We start from the raw sequence: 23558 nt of genomic DNA, 5'->3' as shown, positions 1-23558 counted from the left end.
GTGGATATAAAACACGCAATCGTCGTGTTTTATATAAAACTTGTGCTTGGATATAAAACACGCAATCGTCGAAAAACATGAGCGAGGTGTCGAGGAGGACGTATATAACGGCAGAGGAGAAGAGCATGCCAGGCCACAACTTGTTCAGAGTGCCGGCGATAGCTCGCCTTCTCTTTGTGGAAAACACGGTGAGATCCTTAACATCCAACAACTAATGGGACGCAAACGGGGCGCCCAGTTTAGCGGTACACACATTGATGAATCACCCTGCCTGTGATTCACCCATGACAGGTTATAGCTGGGTCGGGATTCAAACCCAGGCTGGACAGTTTAGACTTTAGAGTCAAGTGTGCGTACCTCCAGTCCAGGCCATCCTGCCAACTTGTATGCTGCATACAGGTGAAATATAAAGCGCGAGATATTTTTATATATACTGTATATTTAAAAAAAAATTGGTGTGGTTTTTGGCGGGCTGGAACGGATTAATAGCATTTCAATGCATTTCAATGGGGAAATTTGATTTGAGATACGAGCAATTTGAGTTACGAGCTCGGTCACAGAACGAATTAAACTCGTAAGTCAAGGTTCCACTGTATATATATATATATATATATATATATATATATATATATATATATATATATATATATATATATATATATATATATATATATATATATCTGTGAGAAATAGTAGAAACTCCACAGTACGAGCAGGGCGTCTCATTTGCATTGAATATATAATCGGGAGATTGAATAAGACGCGGACGTAGCTTCAGGACTTCAATCTTTAATTCGACAAGCTTTCGACCAACAAAGGTCTTCTTCTGAGTCGGCCCCAAGTTCAACGGACGTTTATACACACACACATGCATACATACAGATGTTGGTGAATCGATTCAAGGTCCACCCTGATGAAAGAGTAACAGAATTTTATTGAAGAACCCCCACGATCATGGAGACTGTTAGAGAAAGATCCGAACTCATCGGAGCCAAGAGGATTCTCAAACACTCTAACTCTCACTAAGCCAAGGCCACCTTTACATACAGGCAAAACCAAAGGCTTTATCAAGATTTATTCTCAGTCAGCTAAAGGCAATTTCCGAGAAAGGGAAAGTTTAACAACTGCCCCCTCCTCTTATCCTATCACCAAACTCTGCCCATGAGAAGCTTACTCAAGGATAGCTCAAGACTCAAGGTTTTTGACCCTGGCATGAAGGTGCACAAGTTATACTTTTGTTACCGGAACATTCGTAACTTGTGTGAATACCATTTTAATACATCCAAACCATCGTTGTTTGGACACCAAGTTTAGTTTTCTTTCTTTCTTTTTGCTATTTTTGAAATGTTTTCTTGAATCTTCATGCTAAGCATCATTTATATTTTCCAGCAACATGATCGATTCCTCGGTAATGGAGACCGGGCAGGATTCTTGATTGGAGATGGAGCTGGTGTGGGAAAAGGACGAACTATTGCTGGAATAATCCATGAAAACTACATACTAGGCCGCAAACGATCGCTGTGGTGAGCTCGATAGTTATCCCGTTGAAATGCTCTCGCAATTTTGTGTTCCTATGTTAATCTGTGTTATCGATCGCTGAATTAACGCCAGGGGGGTTGACAGCCTGTCATCCTTCCGAGGTCGGCACATTTGAGTACCAGCTTGCTGGGATGAATGATCACGGTGTGTACCCTGATTTAGAATAGGTACACCGTATCCCTGCGCATTGTAAGAGCGTGACCAAGGGTTGGCGTCAGGAAGGGCATCCGGCCATAAAAACATTGTCTCAAACAAGGAACCATGCTTGTCATGGGGCCCGCAAGGCTAACCCCCGCTGTAGCGGGGAAAATGGCCTTAAAACGATCATTCATATTCATTCATTCATGTTAATCTGTGTTATGTCTAATTAAAAAATTAAAATTATCTTCCAGTTTTTTATGCAACAACAAACTAGTCTATATAGGTACAATGTATAACTAAACTCGTCTTGCTTGTGAAGCTGAGTGTAGATTTGCTTTGGAGGCGAGGAAAAATAATGGAGTCTACGGAATGTTGATTGAGGTATTCTAACCACCGTGGGAAACGAGGAGCTGAAGTTTCGTGCATTTGTCCTTCGTCGGAGCAAAAGAGAGAGAGCGATTGGATGGGGGTGTCAGTTGATATCGGATTGAAGTGAGTCAGAGGTATGTGCGTTAGAGTAGCGTCAGAGAGAGCACATGGTAATGAGAGTACCTGGTTTTGTGAGGAATTGTCAGGGTTCAGGAGGTGAAGAGGAAGGTGACGTGGACAGGGAGAAAAGTGAAAATGCTTGGGAAACAAACAAGGAAGTTAAAGAAGGATATTTGTAAATATTACACCCTTTGGTCTTGCACCCTCTACCCTCTCTTGGCTCTGTTCCTCGCAGGTTCCTGCACATGGTCTGCCAGTAACCCTGTCCTTGTTAAGCGCCTAATATCCAAGGTCACTGCTCACCTCCACTCATTTGTCGTTCTTTTCTCTCACCTGTGAACCAACTTCCCATTCTTCAGCTGTTCACCACCATCTCAGGTCATCCCCATCTTTACTCATTATCTCTTTGACCCCAAATGACCCCATTCCCAAGCACCCTCTTTTTTCAGATTATTGTGATTTTTTTCCACCTCTCCCTCCCCTTTTTTTGTTTGTTTGGTGTTGGTTGCTTTGTTCCTTTTCCATTTGATATCGGCTTTCTCCTTCCTCTTCTTCCTGTGTTTCATTCGTTCAGAAAAGGTCAGGTGAGGATGCAAGGAAAGGTAGGTAAGTTGGGACAATGGAAAAGAGGAAAGGATTGAAGGGGTGTAAGTGATGGGAGGGTCAAGGTGAACAAAAATCTCATTGAACCAGTGGGAGCCAACATGCTGATCATGTAGAGGAGGCTTTGTTCTTTGTCGGTATAACTGTCCATGGTGCTGAAATGTTTAAAAAAATACCGCAGACTGTCATGTGATTTCAAAGAATGTGTGGGAAGGTTGAAGTGGCAAGGAAATGGCTTGGAGGGTACTGTGCTGTTGGTTCGTACATCTAGCAAGTGTTCCACGGAATTGATCACCCGGTTTCACCGATGTAGATCTTGCAGAATGTGTCCGTAATGCTGTAGATCCCATTCGGGGAAATAGTCAGTGGTCCATGATTTTAATACTCCTTTTGGGTCCTTCTTCTTTGGGCGAAGTGGTTATTGATGAAACGACAGGTGTTGCAGCGATTTGGTGAACACTTGGATGCTTCTGTTGAGAGGTCAGAGGGTAATAACGGGGAATTTCGCAAATTTCTGTCCCTCTTTCACGAGATGGGAGATGGTTGTGGGATAATTCCGGTTTGAGGACCATTCTGTAATCGTTTGAAGTTCCTCAGGATGATGTTCTCTACTCGACTGGATGGGATGGTTGGTCAATGTGAACGGGATCCTTTCTTCAGGGTTTTTTCTCAGAAGGTTTTAAAGCTGTACATCCGTTGGTGTTCCGGATGCTCTCCAGCGCATCGGTCACAATGAAGGTGAGAAAGGAATATTCGGTGAAGAACTTGCACATCTTATTTGAAGTCTGAATTGCCGCTGCGTTGCACAGATGGAGCCTGAAGAATTGGGAATTTGGTGTTGAACCCTTGATGTGGGAGTGGTGTGAGGATGAATGTAGAGGGTAGCTCTGTGAATATATGAATTTATCATTGATTGTGCTGCTGCCCTCCAAAAGCCCGAACCCCTCAACCAGTTTACTTTTATTTACCTTTTTGTCAAAAAGATATCCTCTCAACATCCAAAAACCGAATTTTAACCATAACAATTAACATTTCAAAAATAATGGAACGTACTCAAATCTCTTTGGGAATGGGAGGACATTGTCGTCAAACTAGCTGACAAAGGCCATGCAACAGTAGTTTGATTCACTGACTCACCTTTACAAACAGGAAGCCATCCAGCAACTTTCCAACACTATTTATTCCAAGGTGAACAAGGTCCTCATCCTAGTGAACCAAAAGTTTATTGAGTAGAACCACCTTTAGAGGCCATTTTTCTCTGCAGAGCAGGGGTTGGCCTTTTCCGGGCACTGTGGTCCCCTTTTTGAAGCAATGTTTGGCCTTTTTCGGGCACCGTGGTCCCCTTTTTGAAGCAATGTTTTATGGCCGGATGCCCTTCCTGCCGCCAACCCCGTTAGTCACCTCTTGCGGCACACAGGGAATTACCAGTGAACTGGTACTCAATTTACCGACCTTGGAAGAATGACAGGCTGAGTCAACCCCCCTGGTGTTAATTCAGCAATTGACTGGGATTCGAACCCAGGATCCTAGGATCCCAAGCCGGCAACCTAACTGAAGCCAACACCAGGCTTCAAAAGTTTATCGAGTAGACCATCAAATATTTAATTTCCAAACAGGAAGTCCCAGAAACTGCTTCCAACCTCACCACTACTCAAAGCATATCACACATTTCCTTTTTTTTTTTTAACCAAAGACCCACAAGGACAACAACCCAGGTCACTTTAACATCTCCACTTGCCCCACCTAACTTATCTCCAGTTATATTGATAAGAAGATGGCTAGTCTCATCCAATCAAGGACATGAATCACACACACATTTTTGAACAGCTCAGGTTTCCCTCCATTAACAATTTGTATTCACCATAGACATAAAAAACCCTGTACATTGTCGTCCCCAATGACAACGGTCTTCAGATTCAAAAAACTCTGAGTACCACCAACAAACAAAGTACAGAAACCCTTCTTCAACTTGCCGACCCTTTTTCTCAACCGATTCTTGTTTGCCGGCAAGTTGCACAAACAGACGAACGGCATAGCATGGGCACCAAAATGGATACCTGCTGTGAAAATATTTTTGTCAAATTAATTGAGAAACAAATTTTTGACCAGTTTTTGAAAGTCCCACCCATTCTTAGACTGCTAGATAGACTGTCAGTGTCGCATCGTGTAGCAGAGAGGTTCTTCAGTGGCTTATCGACTTTGTCAATTCGTCCCACCCTGCCCTCAATTTCACATTGGAGATTTCAGGTACCTAGGTCACCTTTCTTCACATTAATGTAACGGTCAAAGAGAACGCATTTGGCACCATTGCCAATTAGAAACCAACAGATCCACACAGCTACCTTCCATACATGTCCTTTCACCCTTCCCATGTCAAAAGTTCAATTCCGCATTTGCAATTCCTACTAATGCAATTCCTAATTCCTACTAAGACTCCATCGTTTGTGGTGCAATGATTCCAACTCTAAACGAAAATCAAAAGAGGAGTGCAAGTTCTTTCCTGAGCATGCTTTTCCCATTCAAAAGTGGTCGCGTCAATGTTGCTTTACCTTTCTTCTCCTGGCAGTTAGCAAACCTCTGTAAACATTAGTTGAGCATACTTGTTGCCCCAGTTTGTTTTAGCACAGACTGTTTTGTGTTGAATTCTCCCAATATGATGCTGTGAACGGATGTTTAAACTGCCACTCCGTTCTTCCTGCACCCACCAGGTTCAGTGTCTCCAATGACCTCAAATATGACGCAGAGCGGGACCTACGGGATATCGGGGCCAAGAACATCGGAGTTCACTCTTTGAACAAGGTGGGTGCTTGAATGGGTATACTCAATACTGTGACCTTTGTGAGAAATTGTATACATTTGCTGATCATGTTGAACTTTCTTTTAGTTCAAGTATGGAAAGATAACATCACGAGAGAACGGAGCTGTGAAGAAAGGAGTTGTGTTCGCCACATATTCCTCTCTGATTGGTGAAAGTCAGTCGGGTGGAAAATATCGTACAAGAATGAAACAGCTTCTCCATTGGTGTGGAGATGACTTTGATGGCGTTGTATCCTTTTCTTGGAATAATTCTGAACTTGTGCCCATTTCCTGTTCCTGAGTACCCCCTCATCCATCCGCCTGCCTGCCTGCCTGTCTGTGTGTCTCATCAACAATGAAGTAATTGACCGAGTTGTCTCCTTCCTGTACTAACGAAGCGCAATATAGTGACAATAATATATAGCTGAAGTCCAACATCAAATCTCATTTTTCTAGTGGAGCTTTGCTTGCTTGAAGATGGCCATGTGTAACCTGAAACAGGTATCTACTCATTTGAAAGCGATTCTTTACTGCTCCCTTTTTACTACCAATTGTGCTTTAAAGGTGTGGGACATGGTGCCTTACTAAGTAGCCGGAGCATAATGTTGAGACCCTTGAAATGGGGATTCTGCCCTGCATCCTAGGCGTCACCAGACTAGACAGATTATGCAGCAATGACATCTGGAAGTATTTTGGCATGGAGAGAGTTAATAACACCTCATGCACAAAAGTCAATCGCAATGGTTTGTATTAATGCTGGGTCAATTAGAAAATTTGACTATAACTGATTACCGATAAAAAAACAAGACGTCATGCAAAATCTGACACGAGCCTCGATCTTGTATACAAACCCCTCTCCCCCCCCCCCCCCCAAAAAAAAACCTCTCGGGTCAATAGGATGAAAAGTGACGGTTTTCCAGATGAAGATTTATGATTTTAGAAGTTTGACCTTTGACCTTTTGACCTCAAAAGCAATAGGCTTCTCAATTGTGACGACCTCTGCAACTTGGTGAAGTTTCATGACAATCGGTTAAGAATTGTGACCTGTAGGCGAGTGACAAACACAGACGGACAGGATAACAAGCCCAACCGACCAATATGCTTGAAAAATCTTCGATTTTGCAAGTAATAAAAAAGCATCGGCTGATACTGACGATTATATCAAGTGGTAAATAATGACGCCGTTGTGCACTATGCACGCATAAAGTGGATGAATTGGATACCTCGCCGGATCGGTGCCATGCCTGCGATTGACGGATTGACGTTATTGATTGGCTGTGAATCGATACATTTTAAACACTTCGCTAATCGATTGGTGCATCGAACGGCACAGCATCCTGTCATTTTTAAATGAATGATGAGCTACCGTGTGCTCATGCGATAAGCTATTGACGGATATATAATGAAACATTTCGTACTTGTCTGGTCGTGTGGAAAGCAAGTTTTATACAAAATACCGCACAGGTTGTCCCCGGGTTATAAAGGGATTCTGTTCCAAACAATCGTTCATACAGTAAGTAAACGTATGGACTGTTGCCTCATTGTTATAAATGGTACTCACCTGGCGATTTAACAAGCTCAGCGGTAGATCAACCATTACCTCGATACCCTTGCTCGCACAGTTCAAAATAAGGAAATGCGACGTTTAAGAGATTTAATATTTAAAGTCCACAATGCTCACATTAGTTTTGCGAAATATTAATTTCTCTGCCTTGACAGATGAAAGATGAAATTGTATTTTGTTATCATATGCTGCACAAGCAGCATTGGAACAATCTTTCCTTTTAGTTAACGTGTTACATAATGCGGCTTTTAAAGACTGCATTGAAATGTACCCCTTTTGCTCAGGGACCCAGAATACTGTCGGCCTGCATTTGAGACGTGGAAAGGTAAATTTAACTGATGCTTTGATGCACCCGAGTGGGTATGCTTGGAAAGTATGACGTCGCTATTACTCTGCCAGGAAGTGGGTACAGTCGGTTTAACTTTTACCTCAGCAGCGTATGAAAAATCGCGTTTTCCTTTGTACGATTGGCTGTTTCTAAAGCAATTGGTTAATTTATATGAATGGGTGTGCTTTAAAAATGTATGATGTTTGTCTTTGAGTTTCTAATCAAAATTACATTTGATACCACCCAATTTCTGAGCTGTTTGCCGTATTAACATTTTTTCCAAATTTCGAAGCCACCAATTTTTTCTACCCATTACATGACGATTGCCCGCTGTTTATAAAGAATAATGTTTATGCACATCTCATTGAAACGTCTAGAATTCAACGTTCGTATTTTTTATTTGTTTATTCAAATTTGCCCTAAATAAGGTTGAAAGCTACTCAAGGTTTTCCGGTTGTATGCAGTACGAGTGTAATTGGCAATAAGCATTCACACTGACTCCAATGGGCTGATGCCAATTACTGAAAAATTGCGGTCTGTGCTGATTATCGATACCGGCCCAGTACTAGATTTTATACGTGGTCATAATGGCTCCCATAAGACTACCGCTAATGGAAGGGTACATGGTAGGAGGACGGGTATACCCCACAAATGCTGGAGAGATGGTGCCCTTTGATCAATACGGTTGCGTTTACAATCGAGCAATTCGGGCAATGCAGAATGGAAGGCAGTGGAAGAGAATTGTCTCGTCACCTGAACCCGGCTTTGGTATTTTAAACGGGAGACGATGATTATATCGTCACCCTCATAACAAAAGTGCCTGTCATTTTTTTGGCCATTTTGAGATTTTCTGCCGAACTCACTTGTTTTATCATTTGTGACACCTGTAAAAATGCCCAAGTCATTGTTAACTTCCTGAACCACTTTATGTTAATCTGCCTAAGTCCGCGGTCTGATTTATTGCACTTCAATTGCATATTTCACTTGCTGCAGTTTTTTGCCTTTTTCTCCAAACTGCAAAAAATGACTTAGGCACTTTTGTTATGAGGGTGACGATATATGTTTACCTTATTGTAAATAATTTTGGAAACGGAGGACAAACTGGTTGCAAAATGCAAATAACATGTGTCGTGTAAAAATGAAATGCTCCATGGTGGTGTTTCAGTCATGTGTTGATATAGCGCACTGTGAATGGTTGTCATGCAAGCAATCAGAAACGCATCACACATGCAGAAGGAATATAAAAGTATTGGTGTTGACATCATGTAGTGTGATGAATACTACAGTTCCTGGGAATGAAATGTCACATGATGAGCATGTGATGAGTGTTAGGTAGTGAAGGCTGCTCCATGAGGCAGATTGTATCCCGACTCCTCGTTTCAGAATAATCTGTATTCAAGACTCCAAGACTTAGAAGGATACGTGATACTGGTACTGTTGGGAATTAAAGGGATCGAGGAAGAAAATCCCAACTCTCAAAAATGGATGTTGAGTATCTCAGTATGTTCTGCACATGATGTATGACAATCCGGGAGATATATTGTATAAGGTTGGGAAAGTCTGTGAAGAAAAGTCTCTGGTTTTGACGTGTGTAACAGGACTGACGCCTTATGTATGTTTCTCCATTTCTATCCCCCTTCCCCATCCCCTCCAACCATAACTCTTCCGTTGTTGCTGTAATATGTTGTTTTCTCTCGTGTGTTTATTCCGTTATTCTTGACATTGTCAGATACTTTTTGATGAGTGTCACAAAGCCAAAAACCTCTGCCCTGTTGGCTCTTCCAAGGCAACAAAAACTGGCTTGGCTGTACTTGAGCTGCAGAATCTTTTGCCACGAGCGAGGGTAGTTTATGCCAGTGCCACAGGTATGCCTAAATCTGCTGATTGGTTGGTATGGTCAGGGCATTGGTGAAAAATGGCTGTGCTTTTATACATCATATATACAAAGTTAGCCACATAACAAAGGAGTTCAGGGAAGTGGGTGAATGTGTAAAGAAAGTAGTGGGTTAAGGAGAATAAGTAGGAGTTGATGAAGGGGTTGAGTGAACTGTGCAAAAGGGTGGAGGAGAATGGGAGAGGGGGTTGCTGAGTGAATATTGTTACGTTTGTGGGGTAGGCATGGAATACCTTAGGAAAGTTCAGAATGTGTAGATTTTAGTTTGGACCGTATGACGCGAAGAAGAAGAAGAAGCCATCTCGATGTACATAAGCAGGGTAAATGTCTGGGTAAGAGCGTTTGCATGTCGCCATAAGGTGTGTGGCTTTGTGCTAATTAATTCTAGGGCTTAAATAGTAATTCACCAGTGTGTAATTTGCTCCCTGTGATCTTCCCTCCGTCTTTATTACAATTAAAAGCCCGACAGAAACCCAGCACATTTGCCAATCGGAAAGTAAACCCCGACGTCATCCGAATATTCCTGAACAGAGATTAGACTCCGCCCCCTGACGACTCGTTACTGGGAGGCTATGCCTTGACCTTCGTCATTGGGCATTAAGCAAGGCCGTGAGGCCACACCCCGAAGACGACGATTGGTCGTGGCGATGAACTGATGTAATGGGACGTCGGTGATTGGACAGAGTGCGGCGTCAGCGGTAGAATACTCGAGAGCTAGGGGAGCAAAAAGAAGCCGTCTCGCCATCTTGGTCTTTTTCTTTTGTGCTGGTGTTTGTAGGAGGCAGTCACATTTTCTCTCGTTCTGGCTCTCGTCTCGGGCGGTCTCTTTTTCCTCGGGTACACTCGTGAGGAGAGCTTTTTGGTGCTTTGTGAACTTTTGCAACGTTGGAGGAGGGGGTGTTGTTGGACTGTGGTGCTTTTCGGGGGAGCTGGAGTCACGTTGCGTTTCCGAAGGAGTGGAGAGTGAAAGGGGACCGGCTGCACAAATTACCTCACGTTCGTGGCGATGCGGACAGCAACTCCGCGCCATCTTGTGCGTTTCCTGCACGGTAACTTTGGGGTTTGATGACCAGGCTCCTAAGGGCTATTTCTGGATGCAAAGCTGAGTGCCGGCCGGCTTAAACCATTTTGTTTTATTTTATCTATCCCTTTGTCTGTTTTTGAGTCTGCGTGTGGAGGTACCTCGTTTAGAATTATAGGTTTACCCCAGCATTCGTTTGAGTCCTTGATTAATTTTCATTAAATTATTGTGTTGCATTTCTTTTGTTGTGTCCTGTGTGTTTGTTCGTGGGTCCGAGAATAAAGCCGTGTGGCTTCTGTCCAGGTAAGCACCTTGTTGCCTTCAGTCCCGCATGCGCCATAAAAACCACCACAATTATTCGGCCATTTGCCTCGGAAATTAAGGACCGTTCCGGCTATCCGTCCAAGGCTGGTGTTCATCGGCTACGAAGTTGACAATACTTTTGGGAATAATGGATGCTCAGATGGAGCTGGTCTTCAGAAAACATTGTTCTCAAGACACAAAACTATTGCATGTCTGTGGATTCTTATGATCGCGTACGTCTGTTTATTGTGAAAAAAAATTTTTTTTTTAGGTGCCTCCGAGCCGAGAAACATGGCATACATGAGTCGGTTAGGAATTTGGGGACCAGGGACCCCCTTTAAAGAGTTCAGCGATTTCATACAAGCCGTGGAGAGGCGGTGAGAATCTGTGATATATTAATTTAAAATTTGTTTATTTTCACCTTTGCCATACTCTGGTTTTATTTTCTGTTTCAAAAAAGAAAAACAGCAAAACACTTGTTATCCAAAAATGCCTTTCCCACTTTAATCTTCATTTTGTTGTTTTGGCTCCACTTGTGATCATCTCCCTCTCTTGTTTTGATCCTTTATGAAACAACCCATTTAGAGGTGTAGGAGCGATGGAAGTGGTGGCGATGGATATGAAGTTGAGAGGGATGTATATAGCTCGTCAGCTGAGCTTTTCTGGTGTTGCGTTCAAGATTGAAGAGATTCCACTGGATCAAAAGTACATAGACATGTACAATCATGCTGTCCAGCTGGTAATCTCATCCACTTGTCTTCATTCCTATGATCGACGACATCGTTCTGTTTTGCCAATCCTTATTTTGTGCCATGCTAGTGTTTGTAAAATATTATTTTTGCATTACGAGTCTAACAATGTCGATGGTGTTTACGTGGACAGTGTATAAAGTTGAATGTTTATAGTTTTACATTTCTCACGTGTCTGTCTGTCTGTCTACCTCCATTTCTATCCATTCATTCATTCTTCCAGATACTGACTAAGTTAAGACCATTTTATTTGCACGATCATTTAAATTTTATTATTGAGATTTATTTATTTATTTTTACGATCCTCTTGTGAATGAATTTTTGTCTTTCCTTAATTTTGAATGAAATTTATTTGATTATTTTGGCACTCCTATTCCAAAACAAAAGAGCCTAACCTTTTTCCTTTTTAAAAATGTAATTTATTTCTTAATTTTATGACCGTTTTGCAGTACAATAAGTAAACCTGGGTCCAAACCCATTTTACGTGGGCCCAATCTCACTTTTACGCACTATTCCCTAAACCTCTCCAGTACATGACACGTGAGTTTATAGGTGAGAGGACTGAACCCGGAACCTAATCCCTTTTTTCCCATCGGCCCTTGGGCTTATTTTGCGTGGATTTGGTTTATGTGGAGGTTCCCAGCTATGTAACCCCCGTGTAAAATAACGGTTTACTGTATTTTATTTAAAAAATTCCCCTGATTGGAATATCCGAATTTTTTTGGGGCATGATTCTTATTTTGTAAACCACCAACGTAGTGGGTGATGGCCCGTGAGCGATTCCAAGCGGCTGCATCCCTCATTGAAGCAGAGCAGAGAATGAGGAAAGCAATGTGGGGACAGTTCTGGTCAGCACACCAAAGGTTTTTCAAGTACCTGTGTATCGGGGCAAAGGTGGCGCGTGCCGTGGCTCTTGCACGAGAAGAGCTCAAAAATGGAAAGGTAGGAGGATTTCATATTCATTGCGACAATCTTATCCCTGACCACGATCGTTTATATTATTTTTCTCTCATTGATTCCCATTGAATGTGAATGCGAACCTGTCATTCGTTTTGCAAGTTGCATTTTGTCATGTCCTCTGCATTCACTGTCTTTGTTACACAACCTCATGCATCACTCCTTTGTCTGCTTCCAATTATGCTGGGCCGATCTCACATTTACTTTCGCTGTATCTTCTTTTTAACCTTTGCTTATTACATTTTTTCACCTCTTCAATTTGACACTTCACTTGTAGTTTCAATGCCATCCGTCATGTCTTCATTGCTTGTCTTCCATCCCACTTCCCCTCCCACCCACGTACAAGTGTGTTGTGATTGGCCTGCAATCGACGGGTGAAGCTCGTACTTTGGAGGCTCTCGAAGAAGGAGGCGGAGAACTGAACGATTTTGTATCAACGGCAAAGTATGATCATTGTCCTTTTTACTCCCGCTAGGGAGTAATGCTTTCGCTCGTGTGTGTGTGTGTGTGTGTGTGTGTGTGTGTGTGTGTGTGTGTGTGTGTGTGTGTGTGTGTGTGTGTGTGTGTTCGTGTGTTTGTGAACAAGATATCTGGAAAAGTTCTGAATGGATTTGGATGAAAGTTGGTGGGATGATTGCACTTGGGATAAGGAAGAATTGATTAGTTTTTGGTGAAGCTCAGGAAATTATTCCGGATCCAGGAAGTTTTTTTGGGAATTTTTTTTTCTGTTTTCCTTTAAAAACCATTTTCTCTGCAATAATTGGACCTATTGAGAGCAAATTTTTACCATAGGAGGGACTCGGTCCGCAGAATATTTTAATGGTAATTATGACGTCACAGGCCACGTGGTTCAGCCGCCATATTGTTTTGAGTGAAAAACACTAAAATCCAATTTTCTCCAAAACGCCTGAACAGATTGAGGCCAAACTTTGCAGGCAGAATCGCATACCCATGACGAACAAAAAAGTCAGTGAGCATGACGTCATGCATCACATGGTTTCAGAGTTATGATGTTTTTAAGCACAAACATTTAAAACCTAGCTCCTCCCTCATTTGTGATCCAATCGAGGGGAAACTTCACAAATCTGTTCAGCATATCAGTCTACTAAAATGTCCTTTTGGAATTTGTGATAGGTCACGTGGTTTGGCAGATATCGTTAATTCAACGCAAATAGTAAAAACATTTATATCCCTTGAACCACTTCATTGATCGATGTGAAACTTCATACCGTAGTAGAAGTCATGAAGAGTAACAAGTGTGCAAAATTTGAAGATGATTGGATGTTCGGTCTGGAAGCTGGAAGTTGTTATTGCGTGAAGAAGAAGAGTCTTCGCCTGTGGACGATTAATTAATTATTTATCACATGTACAGACTTGCAGGCATCGTTTGACACAATGTCCCGGGTTAATTTGAACCTCAAATAAAATTATAATTCCAGATTTGTCAATAGCTGAGGTATATTAACAAACGAATAAAACAGATTTGGCAAAATTCGAACTTAAAAAAAAAAGATCGCATATTCACACAGGGTTGAGAGGCTGAAGAAGAAGAAACCTCGCATGGGCTTCCCAGACCAAAAAATAATTCTGGCTCTGTGATTTTCAGGTTTATTTATCTATATATCTACATATCTGGGCATTGTCTGTTGTCACTGAACTACGCCCTGAAACTTTTATTTCCGTGGTTGTGAAGTGTTCTTAATAACGTGGTGGTGGTTTTGAATCACATGGTGATGAGGTATTTTGAATTATGTGGTGGTGAGGTGTAAAATGACGTGGCGGTGAGGTGTTTTTAAATCACGTGGCTGTGAGGTGTTTTTAATTTCGTGGCTGTGAGGTGTTTTGTGGTTGTGAGGTGTTTTTAATTTCGTGTTTCGTGGCTGTGAAGTGTTTTTAATTTAGTGTTTCGTGGCTGTGAGGTGTTTTTAATTTTGTGTGTTGTGGCTGTGAGGTGTTTTTAATCTTCTATATATATATATATACATATGTATATGTATGTATATGTATATATATATATATATATATATATATATATATATATATATGTATATGTATTGTTACAGACACGACTTTGATGTTAAAGTGGGCCGAGCGGAATGGCCGTCGTGTCCGCACAAATTACCCGACTATACTCGACGTTGACGAAGCCGCGCCACGCTGGCTCAATAAGAAAAAGAAGACACCCGGCTGGATTACAATAACACAATACGACACCAATGTTTCGATTCTCAAGTATATTCGTACGGAAAAGGTTAGATTACAGGGGCTAGAGGTATATTACAGGAAGACAGGCACTTAGACACACTCTTATATTAACCCCGGACAGACGACAGACACACGGGACAAGGCTGACTCACACGGGGGTTGATGAAAAGGACAGCGGGTATCGATGGCTCAAGGTGCACTCTTGGCTCAAAGCAGGGTCCAGTACGGTCCGGTCCGGTCCAAAGATGCGGGGAGGTATCGTCGCGCTGGGGGTGGCGGTGGCTTCTCTCTCCAAGCTGAGGCGCATCTGTTTCAGCGCTCGCAGGTCCGTCTTTCTCCAGCTGGGGGCGAATCTCACGTCACATCCGGCGCGTGGCCGCGTATATCCGGCGGGGAGTGACACGCCCTCGGCTCGTTAGCTCCGCCTCGTGGAATCGGCACGTTGCTTCTCATTGGGTGCGTGCGGGGGGTTTACCAGGCTCCGCCCTTGACGAGGAGCTGACAAGGAGCCCCTTCGTGGTAACCCCGTGGAGCGCATGGTCTGGAGCTAATCGAGCCGGTGGGAGGACGCATCCTCCCCCGCTCCGCCGCCATCTCCTCTGTTGTTGTTGTAATTGTTGGGGAAGAAGATGGAAGGAGGTATGGGAAAGGTCCTAAACTCACTACTGATGCCATATAATCACATTCTGGTGCAACGAAGAGTCATAATTAATGGAAACGAGGCCTTAACTGACATAGATTAAGAATAACTAGGAAGATGTCCGAAAGTTGTCTACGTGTGGTGCGGTGGACCTGGGCACGACATTTAATGGGGGAAGAAGGGGAAGGTCGGCTCTACTGATTGTTATTTACATGCAATGGGACTAGGGAATGGGGGATTGGGGAAAGTTGGGGAGTATTGGAGAAAATAGGGGAATATTTACAAGCGGATATGGAGGCCAAATTCCATATTCGCAACAGTATATATATATATATATATATATATATATATTTATTTATTTATTTATTTATATATATACTGTATATATACGTGTATATATATATATATATATATATATATATATATATATATGTATATATTGTTACAGACGCGGCTTAGATGTTATTTACCGAGCGGTTTGGTATGACCACGTCTGCACAAGTTACCCGATTATACCCGAACGTTGACTAATCGCGCTACGCCAGATCAATGAAGGAAAAGGACACACAGCTGGGATTAAAATGACACGACACCAGGGATACGTTTCTCAAGACCTCCGGAGGAGATTATATTCGTTCGGAAGGTTAGATTACAACTACAAGAGGGACAGCAAAGGAAGATAGGCACTTAGACACAATCTTATATTAACCCGACAGACCACAGATAAACAGGACAAAACTGACTCACACGGGGATTGATGGCAAGGAAAGCGGGTATTCGATGGCCAGCACAAGGTGCACCTTGTGCTCAGGGACAGGATAGCGCGGCCCAAAAGATGCAGGAGGTCTCTCAGCGCTCGGAGGTGGCTCTCTTGTCTTCTCAAGCTCGGGGCGCATCTCACCTCACATCCGGTAAGTCGCTGCGTATATCCGGCGGGGAGTGACACGCCCTCGGCTCGTTAGCTCCGCCCCAGATGGAATCGGCTCGTTGCTTCTCATTGGGTGCATGCGGGGGGGTTACCGGCTCCGCCCTTGACGAGGGGCTGACAGGGAGCCCCTTCGTGGTAACCCCGTGGAGCGCATGGTCATGGCGGCTAACCGAGCTGGTGGGAGGACGCACACTCCCCCCGCGCGCCGTGGTTGTAGTTGTTGTTGTAGCTGTAGTTGTTGTTGTTGTTGTTGTTTGGGGAAGAAGATGGAAGGAGGTATGGGAAGGTCCTAAACTCACTACTGGTGCCATATAATCACATTCTGGTGCAACGAAGAGTCAGAATTAATGGAAAGGAGTCCTTAACTGACATAGACTAAGAATAACTAGCAAGATGTCCGAAAGTTGTCTACGTGAGATGCGGTGGACCTGGGCACGACATTTAATGGGGGAAAAAGGGGAAGGTCGGTTCTACAGAGTGTTGTTTACAGACAATGGGACTAGGGAATGGGGGATTGGGGATAGTTGGGGAGTATTGGGGAAATAGGGGAATATTTACAAGCGGATATGGAGGCCAAATTCCATATTCGCAACATTGCACCCTTCTCTACCCTCGGGGCGTCCCGACCCGATAAATTTTTACCTACTTTAGTGTGGCACGCAATGTAGTTCCCTCTACTATTAACTCAACCCTGAGTGCGACAGTTTTACAGATATTCACAAATGAGTAAATATGTCCCCCTGCGACGTTGCACCCTTCTCCTCACAGAAACACACCCACAGGATAACCGAATCCGGAAAGAATCCTCAAACTAAACATACAGCCGGTAGGGAGCATTATTTACACAAGACTACGCTGATATTTACACTACGATCCAGGACCTGTTTTTGGAGGAACACATGCAGATGTTATGCATAGAGAGAGCACGCATGCCAGCATCGATACACCAACCCACGAGTGCTCTGTGGCCTACGGCCTTTAATAATGTGCAGAGCACCCCTTCCAAGCATCAAGCACCACCCCATCACACAGTGAGCACCATCCGGTGCACCAATAAAGTGTTTATGAATCATTGTGTGGTGTCGCAGCCGGCCGATGTTCTGCCGCTGGTCTTGCCTTCGTGTGGTGCACTTGGCCTTCTTACTTCTTTCAAAAATAAAGAAAGGCGCCAACCGCGTCCATTTCTCTATTGTGGCCGTCAGGGGGCCAACTGTTAGTGGTTCACCTTGTATGGCATCAGTGCCACGTTGACCCATAGGTCCATCCACGGGTGGTGCTTGGCCGCATAAGAACTGCGGTCCATGGTGGGTGGCCACAAACATTGCGGTCCATATGGTGTATCGATCCAGGCAGCAAGCAGCGAAAGTGCAGGCCCACAACTGCGTAGCCAGCACCTCTCTCTCCTCCCTCTCTGCCCCCAAAGCCAGATCCTCGGAGGTGGGAGACAAAAGAAGCAGACAAGTGAGTAAGGTGGTAAGGGCGCAAAAGTGCACGCAATGTAAGGTAATGCACACTGGGGGCACATGGGAACCAGGTGAGACAGGTACGTTCCTACCGTACGCCCCCCCCCCCCCACCAGGTAACCTACATGGCCCCTCCCTTACCCCTTACTGTATCCACAAAACACAACACTACACATAAACATCTACTTTACAAATCAACAAACATCCCTACTGTCTTCCCCGTTCCTCCCATAAACCAAATTCGTCTTCTCTCCCTCCTAACCAATCAAATTTGCTATTTCCAACTTTCCTCAAAATTTGCCATCTCCAACTCAACATCATAATTTGCCATCACCAATTCATCATCAGTCCCTCCTAAGGAGGGAGAGATGGAATCACCCCAATGTCTCATCCACGTCGTGATGCGTCTCACAAATCCTCACAGCAATTCTCATTTCCTGCACACAGAACAAAGAAAACACAGGTGTGGAGTCATCATCATCACCACAGGTAAGTGGCTGCGTATGGTGCGACAGGTTCATCAATCCTAACTATTTCCTAAATGACTTTAACAACTTTACACTACCTGGGGTCTTTCTCCGGCCAAACCATTGGCCCTCTTACACTATGGGTTCTAAAAACCAATTCCCATTGGCCAGACTGTGGTGCTTTTCAATTTGGGGTCTCACTCCCCCGATTCATCTCCCGGTGCCCTCGCACAATTTCTGGGCTGTGGCGTGTACCTCTCCCAGTGGGTCTACCCACCTGCACACCTCCACCACTGCAGTTGCCTCCGAGCTTACCTGCTCCTTACCCTAACCTAACTACCTGGGGAAGGCCCTCTGGCGCTCTCCCCACTCGGTGCCCTCTCTGGCACTGGGCTGCCCGATCCACACCCGGGATCCTCAGGCACCCACTCACAACTACCGGCTCCCAGAGCCCACCTGCGGCCTCACCTGGCCGACATCCTCACAGTGGTGGAGTGCCCAACCAACTACACACACTAACAGGCTACACGCCCAGCCATTTCCACAACACTAATGCACCCATTCACAATACCATTCTGTCACCCGCACCACAGATGCCAATATCCAACCACAATTTACCTGTACCCTCTACCTAACACTTACACTACCCGCCCAGGGTATCCGTGATGGGGGTCCACTCTTCCCCCATTCACACCTTCGCACCATGCACACCACTCCGTACCACTTACTCCAACTCTCTCTCCACACCTGTACTTGCACACCTGTGCTCTCACACCTGGTGCCACCTGCACCCTTCTCTCCCCAAGCGCATTCGCGCTGAGCCACACACTCACTACTCATACACTGCTCCACACACCTGTCCAGTTCTCACACACACGGCATCATCTCAGCTAACTACTCCCTTCTGAAACTTGCGCTTCCCAGTCGTCCCTTTAAACTTTTGCGCTCCCTCGTCATTATCATCCACACTAATCTACCTGCGTCCCCACTACAGGTATCAGTCACTAACTAAACTTAACGTTACCTAATGTCAATCTCTTCTAGATCCCTACAATATAACCTAACCCACCCGGGCTAGTTTTCACTGCCATACACCCCATAATCTAGTGCTCCTTTGCCCCCACCTATGGGAAGGGTGGCAGGGATGCCACCCTTACCCACCGGGTCCATCGCTCATTACCAATTTTGCACATCAAATTTCAACAAATTAAAAATTTGCCAATCACTACCCATTACCAATCATCACTCTGCCAATCCTTTGCCAATCATCAAATTTCGTTTTTTTCTAATTTTGGGGCCAAAACACTAACCTCATCACCCAGTCTACTCACTAATGCCTCTCGGTGCGCCAATTCCTGTCCAAAGCCCGGCTTCGTAAAGCCGAGCAATGAATGTGGGTTGTTTGGTGCCAGCGGCTGGATGCGTCCGGCACTCGGTGCAAGGACGGGGGCTTACCCGGGCCGAGATCCCACGCACCATCTCGGCGTGGAGCCATCCCATGGCTCGATCTCGACCTGCCGGAATGCCTCAACAAAAAGTGGTCGCCATGACGACCCTTCCTATCCGGCCGCCCGCTCCGCCTAGTGGAGCACGGACGCGGCTGTTCAAAGCGAGGCCCCGCACGCACCGAGGGCCCGATTCGGCTAAAAGTCGACCTAACCTCTAACCCGTGTAACGTCGATGCTTCACCTGCATGCTTACACCCCGCAGCCCGTTCCTTGCTCACACATCCAGCCGTTTCCATGCTACCTTTCCTTACACACCCAGGTACACCCATTCCACTCACAGCCTTGGTCACACACCTGACCACCGAACACTTTGGCACACATTCGTTGGTCGCACACCTCACCAACACACCTCTTCGCGCCCCCTCCTCTGTCACCTCCTCTGTGACAATCACAGGTGTGCTCTCATTCGCACACCCAACCACGTGCCTCACCACCAACTCCAGCGTGCATTCCCACTCACGCTCTACCATTCCAGGTGTGCATCCTTCCATCCCAGGTGTACATCCTCGCTCACCTGTCACAACAAACTCACTCTCCTTGTCACTCTCACTACTCTCACCTCCATTCTTGACAGCGCACTCACCCTTACTCTTGACAGCGCACTCTTTCCTCATGCACCTGTCCGTCACACACCTTTCTCGCGCACACTCTCCAGTTACACCCTCTGTAACACTCACCACAGGTGGACACTCTTCCTTACTTCTGACAGCGCACTCTTTCCTCATGCACCTGTCCGTCACACACCTTTCTCGCGCACACTCTTGCGCACACTCTCCCGTCACACCCTCTGTAACACTCACCACACCGCGCTTCCACGTGCTCCCTCGCACACGCGCTACGACCGACTCACTCTCGCCAGCACCCTCACTCCTTGGCACGCACTTTTTCCTCACACACCCCAGAGTCGGATTTTCTCACGCACCTCCTTTTTCGCACCCCAGACCTGTCGCACACTTCACCAACGGCCTCTCACGAACACCCGGGTCTATCTCGACCCCCAAGCTTATTAAATCACCTGGCGCATCATACGCACGACCATATTGGTCACCACTTACACCGGGTCCTCTTTCTCTTCGCTTCTCCTCCATCACCTGCGAATCCCTCATCCGGTTAATGAGCACATCATCACGATCCGAACACAGACTTTGGACCAATTCTTTTACTTCCTCCTTTATCTCCTTCTTATCCTCTCTCCGTCGCTTCTTAATTTCGCTCACCCCTTCTTCCACTTCTTCTAATTTTTGCTTCATCTCCTTCATCTCTTCGTGCGCCCCTTTAAGTTCTTCCTCTAACTCCACTTTATTTTTTTCTATGTGCTCCCGCACCTCCCGCTCTTTAACCTCCATCACCTCTACCACCTTGTCCATTTTCCTCGTCAGGTCCTCATGTACCGTCTGACACTCTTTTTTAATTACCCCTACGTCCTTTTTCATCTCCTTCTGTGTCGATTTTAAACCCTCTATTACCGCTGTGTTCTTCTTTACCTGGTCCCCCAACTCCTTTTGTCCCACTGTCAGTTGTTCTACTCCCAGCGTCAACTCCTCTATACCACTTTGCAATTTTACAGTCCCCTTTCTCACCTCCTTCTCCATGCGCTCCTTACAGTGCCTCACCTCCTCGCGCACTCCTCCGACCTCCTCACTCACACCTCTTCTGATCTCCTCTCCCATCACTTGCATCTCCTGCCCAGATGCCACCCTCATCTGCTCCATTTCCTCCCTGTGAGCATCCAGTTTGGTTTCTACCCCCATTCTGACCCCCTCTATCTGCTGCCCCATTTGGTTAACTTCCCTTTCCACTTGGTCCCTCATGTCCCTCAATTTGCCTTCCATACTGTTTTCTAACCCCTCTAACCCATTTTTCACTCCCTCTATCTGATTCTCCTGGGCAGCCATTCTATTTTCTACCCCCCCTAACCCCTTTTGCATCCCTTCCATTTGATTCTCTTGAGCGGCCATTCTGTTTTCTACCCCCATTAACCCCTCCTGTATTTCCCCTAATCTATTGTCTAATCCCTCAAATTTGTTTCCTCATCCCTCTATTCTACTCCCTAACCCTTGTTTCACCCCTTCTATCCCATTGTCTAACCCCTCTAATTTCTTGTCTAATCCCTCACCGGTACCCCTCGCTTCGTCCCTCATTACCCCCATTTCGTTTCCCATTACTCCTAATTGCTCACTCTGAGCATCCATCCGGTTCCCCATTACCCCCATTTGGTTTCCCAACCGCTCACTATCAGCCCTCATTCCCACCATTTGTTCCATAAGGGCCCTCATTTGCAGGAGGAAAAGGTTCGAATCCACCAGGGGCGCTGCCGCGGGCGTGGACGCCGTGGCCACCTCGTGCGTGACAACGCTATTTTGCGACCCTGCCGCCCTCACTGCTTCGCTCCCCTCGCGTCCCTCAATTTGGTCCTGGACCGACCCTGCCTCACTCTCCACTACCGGACCCCAGCTGTCTTGGTCTGCCATAGCGCGACTTTCAAAATTCGGGTTTTTATTTTCGTATAACAAATTCAAATTTCGCCGTTATAATTTCGCGCGGGAAACGCGCTCCGAATCGTCGATTCTACTACAAATTTGGGCCTAATAAATTTAGTCCCGGGTCCGAATTCCACTCCTCGACACCAATTGTTACAGACGCGGCTTAGATGTTATTTACCGAGCGGTTTGGTATGACCACGTCTGCACAAGTTACCCGATTATACCCGAACGTTGACTAATCGCGCTACGCCAGATCAATGAAGGAAAAGGACACACGGCTGGGATTAAAATGACACGACACCAGGGATACGGTTCTCAAGACCTCCGGAGGAGATTATATTCGTTCGGAAGGTTAGATTACAACTACAAGAGGGACAGCAAAGGAAGATAGGCACTTAGACACAATCTTATATTAACCCGACAGACCACAGATAAACAGGACAAAACTGACTCACACGGGGATTGATGGCAAGGAAAGCGGGTATTCGATGGCCAGCACAAGGTGCACCTTGTGCTCAGGGACAGGATAGCGCGGCCCAAAAGATGCAGGAGGTCTCTCAGCGCTCGGAGGTGGCTCTCTTGTCTTCTCAAGCTCGGGGCGCATCTCACCTCACATCCGGTAAGTCGCTGCGTATATCCGGCGGGGAGTGACACGCCCTCGGCTCGTTAGCTCCGCCCCAGATGGAATCGGCTCGTTGCTTCTCATTGGGTGCATGCGGGGGGGTTACCGGCTCCGCCCTTGACGAGGGGCTGACAGGGAGCCCCTTCGTGGTAACCCCGTGGAGCGCATGGTCATGGCGGCTAACCGAGCTGGTGGGAGGACGCACACTCCCCCCGCGCGCCGTGGTTGTAGTTGTTGTTGTAGCTGTAGTTGTTGTTGTTGTTGTTGTTTGGGGAAGAAGATGGAAGGAGGTATGGGAAGGTCCTAAACTCACTACTGGTGCCATATAATCACATTCTGGTGCAACGAAGAGTCAGAATTAATGGAAAGGAGTCCTTAACTGACATAGACTAAGAATAACTAGCAAGATGTCCGAAAGTTGTCTACGTGAGATGCGGTGGACCTGGGCACGACATTTAATGGGGGAAAAAGGGGAAGGTCGGTTCTACAGAGTGTTGTTTACAGACAATGGGACTAGGGAATGGGGGATTGGGGATAGTTGGGGAGTATTGGGGAAATAGGGGAATATTTACAAGCGGATATGGAGGCCAAATTCCATATTCGCAACAATATATATATATGTATATATATATATATATATATATATATATATATATATTGTTGTATATGTATATATATATATATATATATATATTGTTGTATATATATATATATATATATATATATATATATATATATATATATATATATATATAGATATATATATATATATATATATATATATATATATATATATATATATATGTGTATATATATAGATATATATATATATATATATGTATATATATATAGATATCT

At 45.0% G+C, this 23558-nt stretch overlaps 1 protein-coding gene across 1 annotated transcript in view; it reads left to right on the top strand.

Moving 5' to 3' along the window:
* Nucleotides 1-1362: 1362 nt before the first annotated feature.
* The window catches only part of SBNO1 (strawberry notch homolog 1), a gene marked incomplete at its 3' end in the record, with an annotated part of 107388 nt that continues 85192 nt past the window's right edge, over nt 1363-23558 (top strand). Inside the window, exons 1-8 of the mRNA XM_078768969.1 lie at nt 1363-1523; nt 5481-5571; nt 5657-5818; nt 9190-9325; nt 10950-11055; nt 11264-11417; nt 12187-12369; nt 12731-12828. Coding sequence (XP_078625095.1) covers nt 1363-1523; nt 5481-5571; nt 5657-5818; nt 9190-9325; nt 10950-11055; nt 11264-11417; nt 12187-12369; nt 12731-12828 — 1091 coding nt within the window. The remainder of the gene's footprint in view (nt 1524-5480; nt 5572-5656; nt 5819-9189; nt 9326-10949; nt 11056-11263; nt 11418-12186; nt 12370-12730; nt 12829-23558) is intronic.

The sequence above is a fragment of the Myxine glutinosa genome, unplaced genomic scaffold (genome assembly GCF_964187855.1).
Source record: "Myxine glutinosa unplaced genomic scaffold, kmMyxGlut1.1 SCAFFOLD_782, whole genome shotgun sequence".
Classification (NCBI taxonomy): Eukaryota; Metazoa; Chordata; class Myxini; order Myxiniformes; family Myxinidae; genus Myxine; species Myxine glutinosa.
The sequence above is the reverse complement of the archived record's forward strand: the minus strand, read 5'-3'. Positions and strand labels throughout refer to the sequence as shown.